This window comes from Microtus oregoni, unplaced genomic scaffold (assembly GCF_018167655.1).
Source record: "Microtus oregoni isolate MIOR12 unplaced genomic scaffold, Mior012 000062F_ref0000492, whole genome shotgun sequence".
Classification (NCBI taxonomy): domain Eukaryota; kingdom Metazoa; phylum Chordata; class Mammalia; order Rodentia; family Cricetidae; genus Microtus; species Microtus oregoni.
In genome coordinates this window covers 1,311,362-1,331,787 of record NW_024543872.1, presented here as the reverse complement: position 1 = coordinate 1,331,787, position 20,426 = coordinate 1,311,362, and the positions used below count along the sequence as shown (strand labels likewise).

At 45.0% G+C, this 20,426-nt stretch overlaps 1 protein-coding gene across 2 annotated transcripts in view; it reads right to left on the bottom strand.

Annotated features, from left to right (window-relative positions):
* Positions 1–20,426, bottom strand: part of Creb5 (cAMP responsive element binding protein 5) — a 309,727-nt gene that overhangs the window by 77,570 nt on the left and 211,731 nt on the right. For both annotated transcript variants that reach the window (XM_041640283.1, XM_041640282.1), the window contains 2 exons: positions 14,169–14,295; positions 8,258–8,368 (listed from right to left, as the gene is read on the bottom strand). In XM_041640283.1, the coding sequence (XP_041496217.1) occupies positions 8,258–8,368; positions 14,169–14,295 (238 nt within the window). The remainder of the gene's footprint in view (positions 1–8,257; positions 8,369–14,168; positions 14,296–20,426) is intronic.

Below are 20,426 nucleotides of genomic sequence, written 5' to 3'. Positions count from 1 at the left end.
GTCTGAGTACACAAAGCCACAGTTGTGCAAGCACCTTCCACTCTAGTGACGAGAGAGAGTTTGGAAATGAACTCACTTGACCTAGGTCTATATCGGTGGGACTTAATTTCAAGAACCTTGGTGATGTCTTGAGTTCATGCTAAGATGAAGATAAACCACAGATTTTCAACTAGTTTTCCAAACAAATGGGATACAAAGAGAATTTTATAATGATACCAGAGGAGAAAATGGACTCCGTTGTTTTGGACGTGAAGACTTTTGCTTCATTAAGAAAATTATGTTTAAAATCAACACCATAGCTTCAATCACCCCTAAGTCTGAATTCTCTGACAGTCCTTCTGCCTTTAGCGCGCGCGCGCGCGCACACACACACACACACACACACACACACACACTAAATAAATAAATAAATAAATACACCGAAGTACAAAGCAAATTTTGTTTTTAGTAGTTCTGGTCAAACTCTAAGAAGTGTAAATTATAGCCACTCCTAGGAATAAAAGACTGAACTCTATCTCTGCAGGGCAGAACTGGCTGGTAAGCACATTTTCTCCATTTTCCCTCTTCCCCTTGAGTTTTGGGACACAAGCAGAGTTTGTTCACACAATGTTCCAGAGCAGACAAGGAGACACGTGTGTGCACACGTACACAAATACACAGGGAAGACACGCCCGAAAGCTCTGACGGGGAATGTTCCCAGCTAGACTGTGCGTTCCTTTTCCAGATGCGTCTGACTTTGGGCCCAGGAACATTAAACTAATACAAAAACAAGACCCAGCAATGCACGTGCTGGGCTGGATGACAAAAGACCATGAGCAATGAAGATTGTATTTCACCTATTGTCATGGTGACCAAACCAGGGCGGATACTGGCAGAAAACGGAAGAAATAAAACCCAAAGGCAGTGAGTCCCGGGAGAATGTCTGGGTGCAGGGAGAGCCAGGAAAGAGAGGATCTGTGGGAGAGGGTTTTGGTGGTTTTTTTTTTTTCTTATTTGATTTTGAGTATGAATGTTTGCATGCCTGGTGCCCATGGAAAGCAGAAGAGGGCGTCAGATTCTCTAGAACCAGAGCTACAGACAGTTGTGAGCCACAGTGGGTGCTGTGATTCACGTCTGAGTCTTCTGGAAAAGCAGTCAGTGATCTTTACCTCTGAAACAGCTCTCCAGGCCTGAAATTTCTTTTTCTCCAGAGACAGGACCTCACTATATAGTCTAGTCTGACCTCTAATTTGTGGGAAGACTCCTGTCTTGGCCCCTTTAGTGCTAAAACAAGTGTGTGCCACCATGCAGAGCTAAATTTAGCTCTTTTTCAACATGCCTGCATGCTCCAGTAGACACAGTCTGTACCCAACACAGTCCAGAACTCCAAAGACCACGCTAGATCCACAGAAGCCCGAGAAGACATGACGGAGACATGGGGTTACTGTTGGCAAAACCTAGGCAATTTATACCAAATGTCAAGAGATAAAATGTCTGCCACTGCTTCCTAGGCTGGCTAGGGAGTTGGGATATCCTGACAGCCCCAGGTCTTCTCCACCAATCTCACCATCAGCCAGAGAACGGAGTCTGTACCTTTGGGCCATGAGATGCCTTCTTTTGTTTCCCAGCAGCATGGGAGGGAAGCATTCCCTCTCCACTCGCCATGTCCTTAACAACATCACCTTCTATAGCAAGCACTCCAAGTTAAAGGCACCTCAGAAAGTGTCCTACCCGTAGCCAGCAATTGGCTTGTCTTGACAGCTCCAAACTAGCCCAGAGAGAGGGGGCTTCATTCAACTTGGAAATAAGGAGTCCAGGCTAAGCTTTTCTTCTATGACAGTTTGTGACCTTAGATAAGCTAGAGACTTGAACCCCAGAACTTTGTTTCTCCAAGGGAAGGCTTTTCCTAACATATTCCCAAGCCCTGTCCTGCTCAGGAATATGTTTGTAATTTCTAGTTCTTCTTCTCAAGAGCAGGTCGGGGAGTCTGACCCACGGGGAATAAACGCTATAGGAACGCATTCTGTCACTGTGGAGTTATCAATGGCCTCAGAATCCAGGCGTTTACATTTGATTTGACAAGTAACAGGATGCACCCCTGCACCCTCTACCCACTGTATCATAGGGAGATGAGGCCCTGCTCTCAGCCAATAGAAAGGAGCTTTTGGCTCTCAGGCAGTCACAGTTTACTTCTTTAATACCAGTAGATAATAAGGTCCAGCCTTGTCTGGGCTACGCAGAACAATGCAGAACAATGCAGAAGCCTCTTCTCCTGATTTAGAGAGGTCTGCAGAATTGAACAGGTGTAAGCTCAGCAATTGCTGAGCCTAAGCTTCATCCTGGTTTTTACCACCATGCTCTGTTATAATGAAGGCTTGCTTTTTTTTTTTTCTTCAGAGAAGTTGTCACAGGAAAACAAGGGATAGCATGAAATAGCTGGGAGAAAGCAAAACCAAAGAAGACCCGAACCCTGGCCTGTGACGGTACCTGAACAGGTCCTGTCGTATGCCACTGGAAAGGTCCCTTAAACTCTTCGTCTGTAACATAAGGCCTTTTCAGGGTTGCTGGGAGATTCCAATGATATCATGCCTTTGAGATCACCCTGCAGTTTGAAAACGGCTCTACACAGACAAGGCCAGCATCACGGGCTCCTATGCCAGTACCATATTCTATCGGCGGCCTAGCTTACCAAACCTCTCAGACTCACACTAACCAGACTGTTGAAGGGTTAAATGCGAAGACATTACAACATGCTCCCCATCCTTCCCACCGCATGCAAAATAAGTGCCTAATTAACGCTGACAATTACTGTTTTCCACCACAGCGCTCGAAAGAGGCAAATTGCCTATAAAATGAGACACGTTGGATATATTAGCAAAAAAACATTCTCATGGAATCTTACATAATTCCTATTAGTCTGCTCCTTGGGCAGTGGTTTTCAGAGCAGCAAGGCAGGAGGGTTCTGAGAAAATATACATAGTCACTTAGTCCGGTCCATCATCGTGTTTTGATTACTAGCTGCAGGGACGCACGGCCACTAGCTTGACTCAAAAGTTAATGAGAACTTCCTTCAAGTCAGCAGCACTTCCTGCCCAGCCAAAGCTTCTGCGCTCAGACAGGGTGTCATCTCCTGCCTTTCATGCCTTCACTTTAGGAAATGGAGCTGGGGTTGGCTAAAGTCAACAGGCAAACACAACCCGCAACCGAAGAGCTGCCTGGCTGGGGCGTGCCAGAGAGATGTTACCAGAGATGGTTTTTCATGGCCATGAACTCTCCCAGCAGCTCCAGAGAGAGCCGGGTCTGGCTGTGATTTATCTGTGGGACAGTGGGTGGTCAAGGGGCACCACGGGACGGCCAGTCATCCCACTTGATAATTAGGGAGGGGAAAGGCAAACAGAAACACACCCAGGTTGACATTCAAAACAAAGTGAGTGTTTAACCAAGGCTTGCTCACGATACCCCCCTGATTCTCTGTCTGCAGTCGGCAGTAGGGAAGCCAGTAGCCATCAGCAGCAGTGCTGGTGATTTATCCATGGCGCCGGGCACCACGAGCACAATCCGGGTTGAAAAATGAAGGCCCCAGAGTGGAGCCCTCCCTGCCTTGTTCTTTAGTGCTGACTGGGTCTCCCTTTTGATGGTGTGTCCTTGCTCGAGGAAAGAACCAATCATTGCGCCCCCATCCCCTAAAGGTCTTATCCCTCCAGTCTTTTATTTCTGTGTCCATCCACACACGCACATATTCAAGCATTTATTCAATTAGCTGCCAACACCCCTATAGATGAAGTATTGACAATCTTAATGACTTCATCTGAAAGACGGAAATCAAGCATGACCAGGCCATCGAAGTGGAAGAAACATCGTTGGCTATTGATCGCCTTCAATTCCTAGGAGAGGAATGACATTCCAGCTTCTGTTTTCTAAAGGACAAATGTACTGCTTTTCTCTCCAGGAAAAACATGATGGGCATGTTGAGCTATCTTCCAAAAAAATGAAATGTCACCGGCTATTCTTCACCAGTTTCTCTCTTAGCCAGAATCAATCTAGTTTTATTCGCTCCTTCTCAGCCCTACCCGTATTTTCTACCAGCTCCATCTCACCCATCTCCTTAGTAGCTTTGGTTCCTTGCATGGTTTAAAACACACTTGATAGAGCCTAGTTAAATTCACTTTTCATTCATGGACCTTTTACAGTACCAGAAGCCTCCATGGTTCAGAGATTCTCTTTGAGGAGCTGCCAGCCAATCAAGTGAGGGAGAGGAGAGGTATGTGTAAGCTGTGAAAAGTGGAGACAAGATGTGTTGGTGAAGAGGCAACGGCAGAGCTGGACCTGTGAGGGAGTCTACCTCGCTCTTGATGGATGGATGAGGACATTCTAACTCTGTCATGTTGATCTGGAGGTCCAAACTAACGTTGCCCCCACGATCTGCATATTAATGTACATTAAAAAGAACGATTCCATCCACGGTACTGACACTTCTAGCTCTGTCATGTTTTTAGGCTCAAATTCGGTGTCATAATCAAAAGCCTTGTCACTGAGTTGTGGCATTTATATAGCATACACGCAGGCCTGGGTTTAATTCCCAGCATGGTATAAATCAGGTAGGGTGGTACGCATCTATAATCCTAATATTCGGGTGAATGGAGACAGGAAGTCCCAAATTTTAAGGTCATCTCCCTGGCTACCCAGGCTACCTAGAGAACCTGAGGCCAGCTGGCTAGCTACATGAGACTCACTGTCAAACAAATTAAAACAAAAAATCTTTGTCATTGAAGCTGGAGACTAGTTTTGTTAAATAATGTCATTCAGCCAGTTTTTAAACATCTCTTCATTTGGCTAATAAGTAGGGGCAATATTTCTGTCATGTGCTTTCTGGGGACAGAGTCAGACACAGCCATACAGTGTTTTTCTCTTAGAAGCAATGTTCTCCAGCCTTCACGGACCTTTTGAAACCGAAGGTAAAAACAGCAGAGCAGTCAGAACCTTAGAGAATGGTCTGTCCTATGCCACCACTCATCTGAACGAGCATCTACACTGTGGGAGTCACCTAATCTAGAACCCAGAATCTGAGGAAGATCTTACAATTTAGGGTAGTTAGAAAGATGGAAAGGCGGCAGCGGGGGAGGGGGAAGCACGTCTAGAGATACGACTTGGTGGTTAAGAGTACTTGCTCCTTTTACAAAGGTCCAAGGTTTGATTCCCAGCAACTTACAGGGCAGCTCACAACTGCACCTAACTTCAGCTCCAGGGTATCCAATACCCTCTTCTGATTCAATGGTAGATACACAGACATACACTCAGGCAAAAATTCCCATACACACATTTAAAAAAAAAAAAGGCTGGGTGGTGGTGGTACACGCCTTTATTCTCAGCACTCAGGAGGCAGAGGCAGGCAGATCTCTGAGTTCGAGGTCAGCCTGGGCTATAGACTGAGTTCCAGGACAACTAGGACTATACAGAGAAAGCCTGTCCCTCCCTGAGGACAGTGATTTCAGTCTGTTCATGAGCCCCCAGTGGAAGCCAATATGTGTACAGCCAGCTCAGCACCAGCTAAGAATCTATGCAACCTTTGACCGATAACCAGTCAGCACTACGATAAAGGTAGGTACAATAAATCAAAGATGAGCATACATGCTAAGAGGTCCCAGATTAGTGCACTTCTGAGTCTGGTAAGAACCCCAGGTTTCTCTCTCAGCAGAGAAGGGATGATGTCCAGGAAGGGAAGCAGACACATTCTAAAGGGCAATTCCTGGTCAGCGAGCCTCTAGCCAAGTCATGCATTGAAATAAGCCCCACCTTGAAATTTTGTCCACCTCCAAACTCAGGTTGGTGGCTTTTGTCGGGAGCTTCTGGGGAATCTGAAACGAGTCCTCTGACATAGCAGCCCTGGGGAGAGTCGGGCTGCAGGGCTGAGGCGAGGGCAGCTCCTCCTCGTAGCTGGTTGCTAGTGTTCTCTGAGAACACACCCTGTGGAGGACAAGCATCACAAAGGCCCCCGGGTGACCTTAGGAAAAGTCCTTGAAAACAGTGAAACAAGAGTCTCCATTGAAATCTGGAATCCATTCCAGTCTCACACAGGAAGAAAATTAGGCAAAGAACAACAAAGCCCGTAGTTCAGAGAAACCTGGGGAGGCTCTATCTGACACTCAAATCGTGGAAGACTTTTTTTTTCTTACTGCTTGGTATTTCCTAAAGTCTTTTCATCTGTGCAGCCCCGAAGCTGGTAGAAAATACTGTACGGCTAAGAGATGGCAGTAGCCGAGTGAGCCATCAGCAAAGCCAGTGGAGTCAGGACAGAAATGCCGACTGATGTGGTGAAGCCCACCTGACCCTTCTCTGAGCTGCTATTGCACAGTGGATGCTATTCTTCCAAATGCTAGTGGCCAACGCTGCTGTTTTCCCCTTTGGAATAATGTATTGGTCATAACAGGGGCAACAGAGGTAACCACTGGGAGCCAAGAGAAAAGCCGCGCTTCCCAGGCACTCATGCTGAGATCCAGCTCATGAGTCCAGATCTCACCAGCCTGGAAAGGTTTATTCACTCAGAACATGAATCAGCAGAGTGGCGTGCTCACTCCGGGCCTTGAAGTCAGGGAGTGTTTGTGGGGTAACAACCGTTCTCTTAAGAACAGACCAAGTCTCGTTGGTTCCCAGCTAACATTACTCACAACTAATTAGCCATATCACGTGATTCAGTTCATGTGAATAAACAACCATAGACCTGTGTCACCTTTGGAAGCATTGTCCTTATTTGGCAGCGAGAAAAGAGGTGGGATTTTTTTTCTTTTTAGTTGAAGAGTGACATTAAGACCCAGCGAAAATCAATTGTCAGGGATACATGGTTTGAAATCATATTTTACATCCCATCTCTAGTTGGTCTGAAAGAAGGACACTGATCTCATAGCAAGTAAGAAGACTGCAGGATCCTTTAGCTGGGGACAGAAGACGCCAGACACATTTACTCATACACGTACGAATAGTTTAATTTTGTTTCTTCTTAAGCACCTTTATAGTTCATTTTTATTTTCCTTTAAAAAGGAGGGGGCGGTAGATGGCATTGCTTTGGTCTCCAAAACAGATGCCAGTTTGAACTTTATTTTGCCAGCAAGTATTTGGTTTGGCTCTGTGGGGCGTGAGTTGAAAAATATTTGCCGATTCCAAAAAGACTTAGCGAGCTTTGCTGCGGACGCCGTGCCATCTGGCACATCACAGGGTCTGTGGTGGTGCAAAGAGAGCTCTCCCGACCACAGTTTTCATTTGCCCAGGGGAGCCAGCACTGGGGTTCAGTTGATTCTCGGGGTCAAGAAATTACAGGTCAAATGGGTTAGCAGGCTGGGGGAGGGATTAGGGCAAATTCCATTCCCACGTACATGACAGATAACTTTCAGAATGGTCCACAGTATTGTCACACACCATCAATGCTGCCAACCAGCATACAAGATACACACCCACTTCTAGAAAGTACCACCCTCATCAGATACAAAAGAGAAAGAACAGAAGAGCCATGTTGCAAGGCGTTTCGGCCATCCGATGGGAACTGTGGTGTTGGTATATAACTATATTCAGAGAGTGGCTGCTTCCTGTAACTCGGCTAAACCGTGACAGAAACTCAACTCTACATGGCTGAGAGACAAGAACCTCCTTTATTAAGACCTAGTAGAATATAGACGCACAGATCCAGCTTGGAAGACTGGCCACACTGCCCCTGAGCATCAGAGGTTAAAGGTCACTGGAGGTTGTCAAGTGTGGTCATGCCACACAGATGGCCGGAAAGGAAGACCTTTTCAAACCAGTGTCACATATAAGAGCTATGCAAAATAATAATAATAATAATAATAATAATAATAAATACAGCTTTCCTATAACTGTGGACATGTAGGAATCGAAAGTCTGTTTTATGACATTGGATGAGAAGAGTGACATGAGAGATGTAGCTAGGTTATAGAGTTGTGCAATATTTTGTTATTTCACACAACGAGCAAATAAAAAAAATAGTGGGGCATATTCTACCCTAACTCCTATGTACTTCCCCAAATTTCCCAACACCCTTTCTTTAACACCAAATGCTAAAACTTAGCTTGGGAACTGATTATCTGAGGCAGGAAAGCTATATCAACTATCTAGAAGACCAAGTCAACCTCTCAATCGCCTTTCCAGAGAAATCCCTATTCACCAGAACGAAGAACGGAGCGCTCTCTTAACTGAGGGTTGGAAACAGACCAGAACTCGACGTCACAATCACAAGCAATGTAACGAAAAGATGACGGAAGCTCTTTCTTACCATTTTGGCTTCTGAATGCATTGACTGGACTTGGGGAGAAGCACAGGGGTTGCTGAGGTTGGGGCCTTGCATGCCCATGATGCTGGAGTTCACCGACATTTGTCTCTCCATCTGCGAGAAAGGAAGGTAACACAGTTAGAAGACTAGGGGGCCTCAGAGGCTACAGACATAGCTGCACTTTGGTGGGGGTTCGGGGACGTCATTAAGGGTTTCACTGAAGAGCTGAGGAACCACAGGCTTGGTGCAGGGAGTAATGCTCTCTTGAATCTTGAACCTGAGCACATTAAAGAATCACCCAGTTCTGTGTGCTCCCTAGAAGATTCCCCATGCCAAGAGGAACTGCCTGGTCTGGCAGACGTTGCCAAAGAAAACAACCAAATGTTTCTGCTTCGCTACACACTTCAACCATCTCCAGTCATATTTAATTTTGTTGCTATAAAGAATAATATATGCATACAATGTTAAAAGATTATACAATGTACCAAATGGTTACCTTAGGATGTTTTGGGCATTATTTTACCTGAACTTTTATATAGTAAACATGAATTATTCGGAAGACGAAAAAGAAAATTAAAGCAACTCTGTCTCCTGTAGTGCCTCTCTCTGCCTTTACAGGGCATTAACATAGTCAGCAGAGCCCAGGGCAAGATGGCAAAGCTTTTATCTTTGCACTTGATGAGCAAAGGTGGGAGGATCATGACTTGGAGGTCACTCTAAGTGACAGGAGTTCTAAACCAGCCTGAGCTACACAGTAATACCCCATCTCAAAAACAAAACAAAACAAAAGAACCATAGCGCCATCCCTTGCCCCGACACACACACACTAATTGACCCTACCCTTAACCTGGCCATGAGTCCACACAGCTCTCGTGTGAGGCCCCACAGCAGACTAGGCTTTCTGTGAGGAAGAAAGAAGCTGGGGGATGGGAATTACACATCACGGATGAACAGTTTACTGTATGTGTCCTCTTGCTAGGCTACCATTGCCTGCCATTAATAGCGCTGCAATCCATAAACAGAGAGCCGGCATCTTCAGGGCATCCTATAAGCAATCACAACACGATGAGGGCACTTTACCTAACTCCTTTGGAATAGATGTCGTTTCTCAATTTTAGATGTTTTAGGATTTTAAAACATTTACATGTACATGATTCAGGGGATGGAATCGATTTCTAAACATGAAACACATTAATATTTCATGTACTGCTTATATATACAATCTCTAGTTAATATACTAAGTCTTAGTGCTCCTTGCCCCCAAAAGGTTTCAGATTTTGGATTTACAGATTAATCAACTTGCATAGCTTGTAATTTCTGTGTCAGTACAGAAAGGATGCATATGGTCAGTAATATTGTGTGTTAAGGAGAAAAATAGTACTTTTTAAAGAAGAATGAAACCAAATACACCTCTATCACACAGGAAATAATCAGGCTGCCTGCTAGGGACACAGTGATGCTTCAGTGTATTTCTCCCAAAGGGCAAAGAGAGGTGCTTAGAAATTTGGGGGTTCCCCATTCTCCTAACTTAGCCTACGTGATTTTGGAAAGTAGAGAGTTTCTTATCCATGAAGGTCAAGGTGGAGTGAGGAAGCTCCCCGCCCACTCCGGGGCAAGTTTGAGAGCAGTCTGGGTGGGATGGTCTTGGAAAGGCCGCTCAGGTGGCTGAGCTTCAGTGGCTGTGTTTCCTTTGGTACTGACCCTGGCAGAGGCACCCCCAGTTAGTATGCTCTTTTGAGCAGTTGGGTAATGCCAGCCGAAAGCTTTCTTCTTTTTTTTTTTTTTTTTTGGTTTTTCGAGACAGGGTTTCTCTGTGGCTTTGGAGCCTGTCCTGGCACTAGCTCTTGTAGACCAGGCTGGTCTCGAACTCACAGAGTGCTGGGATTAAAGGCGTGCGCCACCACCGCCCGGCTCGAAAGCTTTCTTCTAAGGTGGATACGAGTTTTCCCTTAGCCTGGATCAGCTGCCCTGTTATCCAGCAGGGGTGAGGGGAACGGTGTCAAGAGGAGTTAATGAAGGCCAGCTTCTTGAGGCCTTGACAATTCAGCAAAATAAAACACCCATCCCCATGTGTGCTAATTCCCTAGGCAGCGTGGGTATTCTACTTTTAAATCATTTGAGTTGTGATTAAATATACTTAACATAAAATTTACCATTTAACCTGTTTTAAGAGCTCTCGAGTTGAGTATCATTAAGAACATTCTCACAGGCTATAATTAAGTTGTGGAGAATTCAGGAAATGCACCTTCACTTAGACCTTTTGCCCCCAGAGGCCAAGCAATCAGAGGAATGGAGCTGCCTTAGGCCCTTTATTCCAATGAGGATCTTTTAGGGAGGGAAATCAAAGCCCAGGTGAGCTTTGCCTTCCAATTCTAGAAGGATGAAATATTCCATCTACACAGGGGTGAGAGCAGCCCGCTTGCAGCTTCCTGGCAAGAAGTCAACAATCCTGCTCATTTTTTTTTAAAGTAGTTGTCTGATTGTTACTGCTTTGTTACACAAAACGCTGGCTCTGACCAGGCTGTCTTCTGCATCTGTTAAAAGGAAAGCCTGGGTTCTCCATCTTGCTGACTATCACCAGGTAGAGTGTGAGCAAGCATCACCTGACAGCAAGCACCTGGAGCTTTGCTGGGCCAGTGGCCTGCCTGCACCACAGCCTGACTTTAAAGAGCTGACAGGAACAGAACGGCCTTGCTGAATGCCCCACAGCGTTTTACCACTGTAACTAAATGGCTAAGCAAGGGTTAGGGTGTTGCTCAGTGGTAGAGAGCCCCCTAAACATGACGAGGCCTGGGTTCCCATCTCCAGTTGCACAAAAGCACCCATATGAAGGATTCCCTCTCTTTTCACTCTGGAAAGCAAGACCTGGAGTATCCACAGGTTAGGAAGCTCTTATAGTGATAAATGGGTGCCCATTTCCCTAAATTGTGGAGCCATTTGACTTTCAAGATAATAAGAAATCACTACTTGGGAAGTCCTTGAAGGCAGCACCTGCTTTGTACTCCCTGGTGGAGCCTTAGCATCTAGCAGTTTCTGGCGCACAGGAAGTGTGCAGCATGAATGAAAGAATGAATAGATAGATAATAGATAGATAAATAGATAAATAAGTAGATAGATAGATAGATAGATAGATAGACAGACAGACAGGCAGACAGATTGGTCATGTACTTTGGATCTAGCTTTTGCGAAGGGCGTGGCCTGGAAGCATGCCATTGTGAAACAATTAAAAATCTCACCTTCACCTAATTTCAATTTGGATGCCTGGGTCCTCAAGATCTCCCAAGGCAGGGACTCTCAGGGAAGGAGCACCCTTGACTGACAGTCCAGAAGACAGAGTCACAGCACAGGAGCTGCTAACATGACTAAGGAAGAAGAACCTGGATTTCAAGGGTCTGGGGATTCTGGGAATATTTCTTTGATGTTTTACTTCGATTTTCATAAATGACTTCAGCATTCCCGAAGCACAGCACTATTGATACTTTGAGTCAAACGCTTCTGTGTTGTGGGAGTGTTCGGTATATTGTGAGACACTTGACAGTATCCTTAGCTCCTCTCCATTAAACACCGACCATACTTGGCTCTCCATTCCTGTTGGGACACCAACACTCTCTCCAGACATTGCCTACTATTGTCCTGAGGGGCAAGATGACCCTCCCACCCTTACTGTTCATCACTGCTCTGCATGACACCTGCCGCCAGGACAGCTGTATTCCGCCATGGACTATGGTTTAGGAACTTCTGTTGGGGCCATGGTCCTGACTTTTTGTTTACATTGGTTCTTGACCATTCACCTGAATCTTCTGCTTCTTTCTATCCTAAAGCATTAGCTGTGGGTCAAGTGGGTATAGGGTAAAGTAGAAAGAGGGGTGTTAGGTTTTCAGGGTTTTCAGCTCCCATCTCATCCTGGAAATGACAGCTTAACTACATAGAAACAAAGGATCTCTAAAGTGGCATTTTTCTAAGTATTGTGTGGAAATATTGAGAAGAAAATTACTTTGGGCAAGTGGGACGTAGCAGCGGAGTGAGGACAGCCTGTGGTCAAAGTCTCCATGAAATTTGAACTGAACGAAAGCAGGAATTTCTGTATTAATAGTGCTGTTCTTCTTGGTCAACCAGTACAGGGGAAATAACCTGACCCTCCATCTATCCTCTAGCTAGAGTGTATGATGGGCTTCCAGCCTGGACCACCAAGCATTAATTTGTCTGAACTCAGTTCACACGATCTTTTCTGTTCCTCAGCCTACCCCACTAACAGAGCCAATGGCTCAATAGGAGATAATCTGAGCAGTTTGATGTGAACTGAGATCTGGGTTCCACTCACAATCTTCACTCACACACGGTGTTGATTTCGACCTTAAGCCTTCAACTGCTTACCCTCTAGCTCTTCACCCAAAAGTGAACTTTTCAGAAATTGCAGGGACCGAATCCCCTTGGGGTTACCATGAGCACAAAGTGGCACAATCCGGTTGACGACACCCTAAGATGCTACAAAGGGTCATGCTCAGTGTGTTGTGGGAGGGTTGCTAACTGGGTTGTCAGACTGCTTCTAGGGCTTTCAAGAGTTCCTGTGGTCCTGTTCATTAAAGCTTAATGTGAGGAACAGTGAGGCAGGTGGAAAGAGAGAGCCCTAGAAGAAAGCAAGTCTTCTTCTGCTCCCCTCCATCTCCCCAAGCAGAAGGGAAGCAGTATATAGAACATGCATAGAACATGCTGAGTGTGGAAACTCTTGAGGTCAGGGGTAATGCACATGCCTTGTGACCCAGCACCAAGAGTCGAGATGAGAGCTCAAGGCCAGCCTGAGCTGCACAGTGAGACCCTATTTCAAATAAAAATCAACAACAAGTCAGGAGTCAGACTCTTAGATTTAGATCTTGACTATCACCCACCAGATGTATACCCTTAGCCATGAGGCAGAACCCTGGGAGTCCCCACTTTCTCATCTGTGACAACCAGTTTACAAGTATGTCCCTCAGTGATGTGCTGGGAAGGAAAAGAGAATGCACCCATCACTTGGTAGTTGAAAGAGCAGACTTTGGAGCCAGGATTCCTGAGTTCAGAATCCAGATCTCTGCTTCTCGGATGAACAAGTCACTGACCTAATTTCCTTCTTTCAAAAGACGGGGACCACTATAGACCTCCTTGCAGGGCCGTTTCGTGTGCTGACAAAGTGCATGTAACAAGCACCTGCAAACTGCTGCCATTTATAGAACGTGATGTGCATGAATACAGATTACCAGCTAGCACATGTGATCATTTCATCAGTGCCCTGGGTTCTGTCTAGAACCTTCACTATCCCTTGCATGCTTCTGTATATGATTCATGATGAGGACACAGAACCCTTGGTATCCTTGGAAATTAGCACTAGAATACCAGCCTCTGCCTTGGTACCCAAAACTGACTGTTTAAGTCCCTTGTACATGATTTGCATATAATCTGCATATCCTTCTCATTTATTCTATATTATATTGTACTACCTAATATAATAGCAATGCTCTGTAAAAAGTTGCTAAACCATGTTTGAGGAATAAGAACAAGCAGAAAAATCTGTAGGTGTTCAGAAAATATGCATTTTTAAACAATATTTTCAGTTCAAAGTCAGCTGAATTGTGAGTATGGAGGTCGAGGGCTGACTATGACTATAAAACAATATCTTTCTGAACAAATTAAATTCCTTGCGTGTGGTGGGCTTACTTGCCCCCAACAGGTGGAATAGACCCTGCTTCGCAGAAAAGTTCCCAAAGACCAGAGAGGCCTATGGGTGGGCACCTGACTACAATGTGCAATTTGACCCACAGCTCCAACGCACTCAGAGGCCACTGCCTTCTTCCCCGGAAGCTCAGATCTCAGCATCTACTTTTCTCTCTCAGTACTAACGGGGAATCACTCTAAGCTCCCCCCACTCAAAAATGCTTACGGGCATCAAGACGGCAGAAGATCCTGGCATGGTGGGGTTGGGCAGGGTCCCAGGCATGGAGGCCGGCATGGGCTGCCTCTGTCTGTTGTGGAGATGGAGCAGAGATGATAGAGAGCCTGGGACAGGCCTGGGGACAAAGAGAAACAAAAAACAAAAAACAAAAACAACACATTATTCCTGATGGCCTGGGTCTGTTACCCAGCATCCAAAACCAACGGGGACACCAACATCACAGGCAAACAGATCAGATCCTCTGATGGGAGAGCCACATAATTGAGGATATTAGGGAAATAATAACACATAAAATACATGCCTGGTTTCCTTTGCTGCTTCCTAGTTAATACATCAAATTCTACTTCATTTCCTGACCCGTTATCTAACTGATGTTCAGTGGAAACATGCTGGTGTGTCTCCAATGGCCTCTGCTTCTGAGCAAGAAACTCTGTAGCAGACTGCCCAGTTTATTCCGGGCTCAGCCTCTGGAGTGTCTTAGTGTTGAGGATCTGGGTACACTGGTATTTTAGCACACGCCTTTGCCCTGAAGCCTGCCTGACTTTGCTCCAAGTCCAAGTTCATTCCACAGTAACAGTGCAAGCAAGCTCCATTCATGTGTTCCTGGCAGAAATACTTTTGACTTTTTTTTTTTTTTTGTAGTTCTACTATGAGTGGAAAAAAACAAAGTTAGGGCACAAACAAATGCAGCTGGACCACGGGGCTTGGCACTGAACGCAGCCTTTCTTAGAGAAGTCCAGAGTTCAGCCTCCTATTACCAATCTCTCATTTCATAATAATGTGAGGTGTTAGGCTGTTTGACAGAAACTGATTTGGACCTGATACGCAGGATTCGAGTCAGCATTTCCCAGGGGAGTGCATAGTTTGAAAATTTCACTTCAACTTGCCAAAAAAAAAAAAAATTAAGAACCTGAAATTGATTTAATGAGCCAAGGAATGTGGAGCTGAGGGGAAAAGGGAGTTATTTGTGTTTATTAAAAATAGCAAACAAGTGACCTTGTGGCAATCTCCTCGTACGTCTGCTCTCTGGAGCTGGATAGACATCAAGTCACGAAATTAAAGTAAATGGCAAACAGAAAAGGCCCTGAGTCTTCTACATTCAATCCTTTAATCCTATATTCCCACTTCCAGAATCAGTGAGTTTTCTAGAGATAATAAAACATGTGATTCCTTCTGCCAAAAACTGCGTGAGGCTACAGTTAAAGGGGTGCTGTGTAGGCCACAGCCTTCCTTTAACATGGAGAACCCCCGTCCCTCCACAGCCCCAGGACAGCACAAGGCTTTGGCTAGAGTTTAACCCGGGCATCCTAGCCCAGCATGGCAGCACAGTCCAGAGAGCCCCCTTGAACCTGTCCAAAGCCCCGGCAGAGTACATGGCACTGTCTGGAGCCTTGGGAGAAAATCATGGTACCATGAGAGCCTCAACAGAGTGCCACACCCAGTCCAGAATCCCATCACAGCACCAAGGCACTGTGTGGAACCGTCAGGATGCTACAGCTCCGTTTAGGGTCACAGCTGAGCAGTGGAAGCAGCTACTCTTCCACAGAGTTCTGGTGACTTAGTGACTCAAAGAGAATCGGGGGCCGAGATGGGACAAGAGTGCCAGCAGGCTCTTCCTTCGCATGGCTGTTAAAATTCCAAAGAAGATTAAGTTTTCCACTGTTTTTGCCCGAGAGCTCTCTTTGAAAATATAGCTGTTTATTACAGTTGCGGGCGCCCTGGAAAGATTAGTCAGGAGTTAGTCAAGACTGAAATGCACAGAGAGGTACATATATGAAGACAAAGGCAGACAAAGCACAGCACAGAGGTTGCACGGATGTGCAGGGCTGCACTAATAGGGTATGAGAAGAAACCGAAGTAGGCTAGCATAGGAAGCTTACAGCAATGGACTGAGTATTTTCAAATATATCACTAAGGCTATTTCTTAACATGTGCCCTGTGGACCTCTGCAGAGTAGACCGGACCACGGGGACTAGATTAGGTGTGAATGTCCTTGGGCTTCCATGGTTTCGTCAGGCTTTGGGGGTCTAGCTGCCCCCAAACACTACAGGACAGCAGTTCTAAACCGTGGGTGGTAATCCCTTTGGGGACTGAATGACCCTTTCATAGGGTCACCTGAGACTATCCTGCATATCAGATACTCACATTACAGTTCATAACAGTCGCAGAAATACAGTTCTAAAGCAGCAATGAAATAATGTAACGGGCAGGAGTCACCTCAACATGAGGAGCTGGATTAAGGGGTCTTGGCATTAAGAAGGTTGAGAACCACTGCTGATTGAGGTTATGACTTTACTCCCTCACTAAGTCTCTTTAGAGGGGGTTAGCACAACCCAAGAGGTACAGAATGGAACCTGGTCAACAAACGACACTTGTTTGAAGTCCCCATTTTGATATTTGTCTGGGAACTCTGCTGAAAAGAGTTGCATGTCGAACAGTTACTCGATGCTGGGGAGGTGGCTCAGGGGGCAAAATTACTCACTGATCTTTCAGGGGACCCTGGTTTAATTCCCATACCCTCATGGAGGCTCACAATCATCCGAATTCCAGTCCCAGGGCATCTGATACCCTCCCTCTATATTGGCTTCCTTGAACAGCAGGCACACATATGGTGCCCATACATACATGCAGGAAAAAAAAACACTCTTACACATAAAATTAAAATAAATAATTCTCTTATAAAAAAACAATTCATTAGTAGTTCCCTCAGGTCCAAAGTTCATCATCTGAGGTACAACTTCAGAAGAGGCAACATTCACCAAGAGCAAACTCTCTACAAAGCTTGTCAACCAGCTCTGTCCACCCCAGTAGAAGCCTATCCAAACATGCCTACACATGTGCGGACATCATCTGTCACCAAGTGTTGGTCACTAGGAGGAAGCTCCAAGTGCCGCTCTGAGAAAACAAAAACCCTTAAGAGGAAGACAGTTGTGAAATTTCTCTACGTGTGGCATCGGCCTGCAAGATCGTGCTCAAGAGCAGCAGGCAGAAGGTCTATCACCACCATTTACCTTCTGCCTCTAACCTGATAATGTTAAGAAACGGACTTAGTCACCAGATGGTATTGGTGTGTGTGATTTTTTTAAAGAAGGAACTTAATTAAACAACCCAATGGATATGAATGGAAATGGCAAAGTAATTCAATTTAAAATGAGTTTTCACTCTTCTCCGAAGGCTGGAAACTCCCTAGTGTATTGAATCACTAGGGAGCGGAATATTTCATTTAATCCAATAATTAGGTTAGTTATTTCCACACCCTGTATAGATCTACTAGATTTTAAAATATCAAGTATTTCCTCTTTACTTAAGAGAGCCTTTCAGGGGACCTGGCACCCCAGGGATCAGAAGAGTTTCCAAGAGATGCAATCAGCCCGGTTAGCAATGTATACTTGGAAGGAAATAAGACTACTCAAGATGCCTGTTTGCTTGAAACGTGAACAATTTCCACGTTATTGTTTTCTATAGATTTTATGAATTAGCTCCTCAGACTGTTCTACCAAACGAACAGAGTTTTTGGGTTCTTTGCTTGACTATAAAGAGTGAAAACAGTAAGATCTGTATGTAGCCATCATGCCTTACAGAATAAACAGGGCTGGGAATGTGCTTTGGTGGACGCAGTGTGCTTAGCAAGGGTGAGAACCTGAGTTAACCCCTGCACAGCAAACATATGAAGAATTGTCCCTGTCAATGGGTCCAAAGAAACCATCCATTTATCCAGGCTATTCACACCACTGAAGCCAGAACAGTTGCAGGCATCATCTCATTCCCTTTGCATGTATTAATTAATTAATTTTGTATTTAATCTATAAACCCTTGAATAACACTTCCTATGTTTAAGTTGCTATTTTCAAGTAATTTTCAAAATGTTTTCATGTCCCAGTTTCATGCGACCTGAAGCTATGCAGTACAGTACTACTCCGGAGTAAACTGAATTTAGATACAGTTCTCAATTGTCCACAGTCACATGCATCATGGAAGGGAGCAGAGCTTCCCTTCCCTCACACCTCCGTGGTTCCTGTAACTAAGTTATTATTAATTTTTATGATAAAGTAAATTCATGGTCCATTCCTTTTGATGTTCACATCATTCTCTGTACTCACCACTAAGTAGTGAAATTCCAGGATACTGCTAACACGAGAGGTCATTCACCCACGTGAAATTCTATTTTCTTGGTTGTTTTTTTTTAAAAAAAAAAAAAACAAGTAAATAAATGAAAAATCTTCTCAACAACACATCAATTAAATTCTGCAAATCAGATGGCAAGAAAGCAGCGGAGTTGAGAAAACAAAGCCCCGACAGTCTTTCCTCCAGTGCAGGCTTGTTGCCATGAGCTAGTAATTCCAGACTTTGAGCAAGCTGAGCCTCCTTTTTAATAACCATATGCCTCTAGGTAAAGTATTTCTACTAAAAATTATTGAGGCATGGAACAAGGTAAATGTGTGAGCTCATGTTGGATTGTTCAATTACTGAACTGAGGCCGCATTAGGAGTTTTCCAACTTGACAGATTACTCCTCTTTATGCACTTGTATAAACACACCGCTTACGGCTGCAATCTATGTAAGCTTTTCTCCCAATTAAAATGTCAAGTATGACAGACTGTGTTTTCACTGTCCTTAGCAGAGTGATAGGTACCGTAGCAAGAAGTTTCATGTCCTCATTTTTCCCCCCAAAGGATGTTTTCCAGTCTGGGGGTGTCTGAACAGCCCAGGATGTGGCTGCCAGTCTCCCTTGCCCAAAGTCTGTCTCATTCTATCTAAGTAGCTGTAGGCCAGGGCTTCAGTCTGGGAGGTCTAAAGAAGGACTCTGTAGACTGACCCGCTTTCCCAGGCCTTCTAGCCATCCAAGGTACCCTGTGATTCCTTACAGACTACTAGGATGGATAGATCTGCTATGGAGCCAAAGGGAAGAGGGTATCTCTCTCTCTCTCTCTCTCTCTCTCTCTCTCTCTCTCTCTCTCTCTCACACACACACACACACACACACACACACACACACACACACACGGTGGGGAGGCTCAGGAGCTAGGCTGGCCAGATCGGAAACTGGTCTCTGTCATATATTAGTTGAGAGAAACACAGACGATGGAGACTCAGTTTGTGAAGTTTCAGAGGGAAAAAAAAAAAAAAAAAAACGATTCCATTGGGGCGGTTTGTGCAGTATTGGATTGAGACTCTGTGGTTGCTGGTCAAGCAAAGCTGAAGAAGTTGCTGTGATTAACAAGAGACTGGTACCTCTGAAATGAAAGCTCTGCTTTACAGGGGCGATGGATGCTAACTAGCTGGGGCCGGAACATCAGCTGTGACTAAGAGACCTGCATCTCCAAAGTGAGATCATCTGCTATTTCCTCAGGGTCAGCAGCAGGATAAATTAACTCAGCAATGAAAGGGAAGGCCAAGCCAACAAAGGGCAAAACTTTTCCTTCTGCCCTGTCTTCTAAAATCTGTGCTGTGAGTAGGAGGTTCAGCCCACATTTGGCGTGAGCCTTCCCACATCACTTTAGCCCTCAGGACAATTCCTTAGCTGAGGATCCCTGATGAGGCAATAATAATTGATAACAAGTTGACGTTAAAATCAACTGTCACAAGTGGGTTGATCTTTACTCCTAGTAGTAAATGATCTCTTACATGTCAATACATTAAATATACTAAGTCAGAAAAATAGGTGTTATTTCTCTCATTGTTCTGAAGCATTGCTCAAGCAACAGATTAAACATCACTGTCTTAGTTAGGTCTCTTTTGCTGTGTTAAAACATCATGACCAAAGCAACTTGGTTAGGAGAGGGTTTGTTTTGCTCACAGGTTAGAGATGATAGGTAAGTCAGGGCCAGAACTCAAGGCAGGAAAGTGGACTTTCTCAACCTGCATTCTTGTAGAACCCAGGTGCAGGAGCCCGGGGGGTACCACTGACCCAAGTGAGTTGGGCCCTCCCTTGTCAGTCAGGCTTCCCCACAAGCCTAAGGAGGCATTTTCTCATTGATGATCCCCTTTTTCCAAATGACTCTAGCTGTGCCAATTTAACCAAAACTAACCAGGGCAATCATATTTCCACAGACTAATTGTGATCTAAAGTTGAGATCTTTGAGACCCCCAAGCCTTTGCTTTAATTAAGGAACAGCAATCGGCAATGTTCAACGTTTCATGCATATATATCTATTTAACAGTCCTCCACCTTCAGGGTCCCAAGCCCTTCTCCAGAGGAAAGTGGACCCTTCTCACTCATAACTTCAGAGAACTGCAGAATGACAT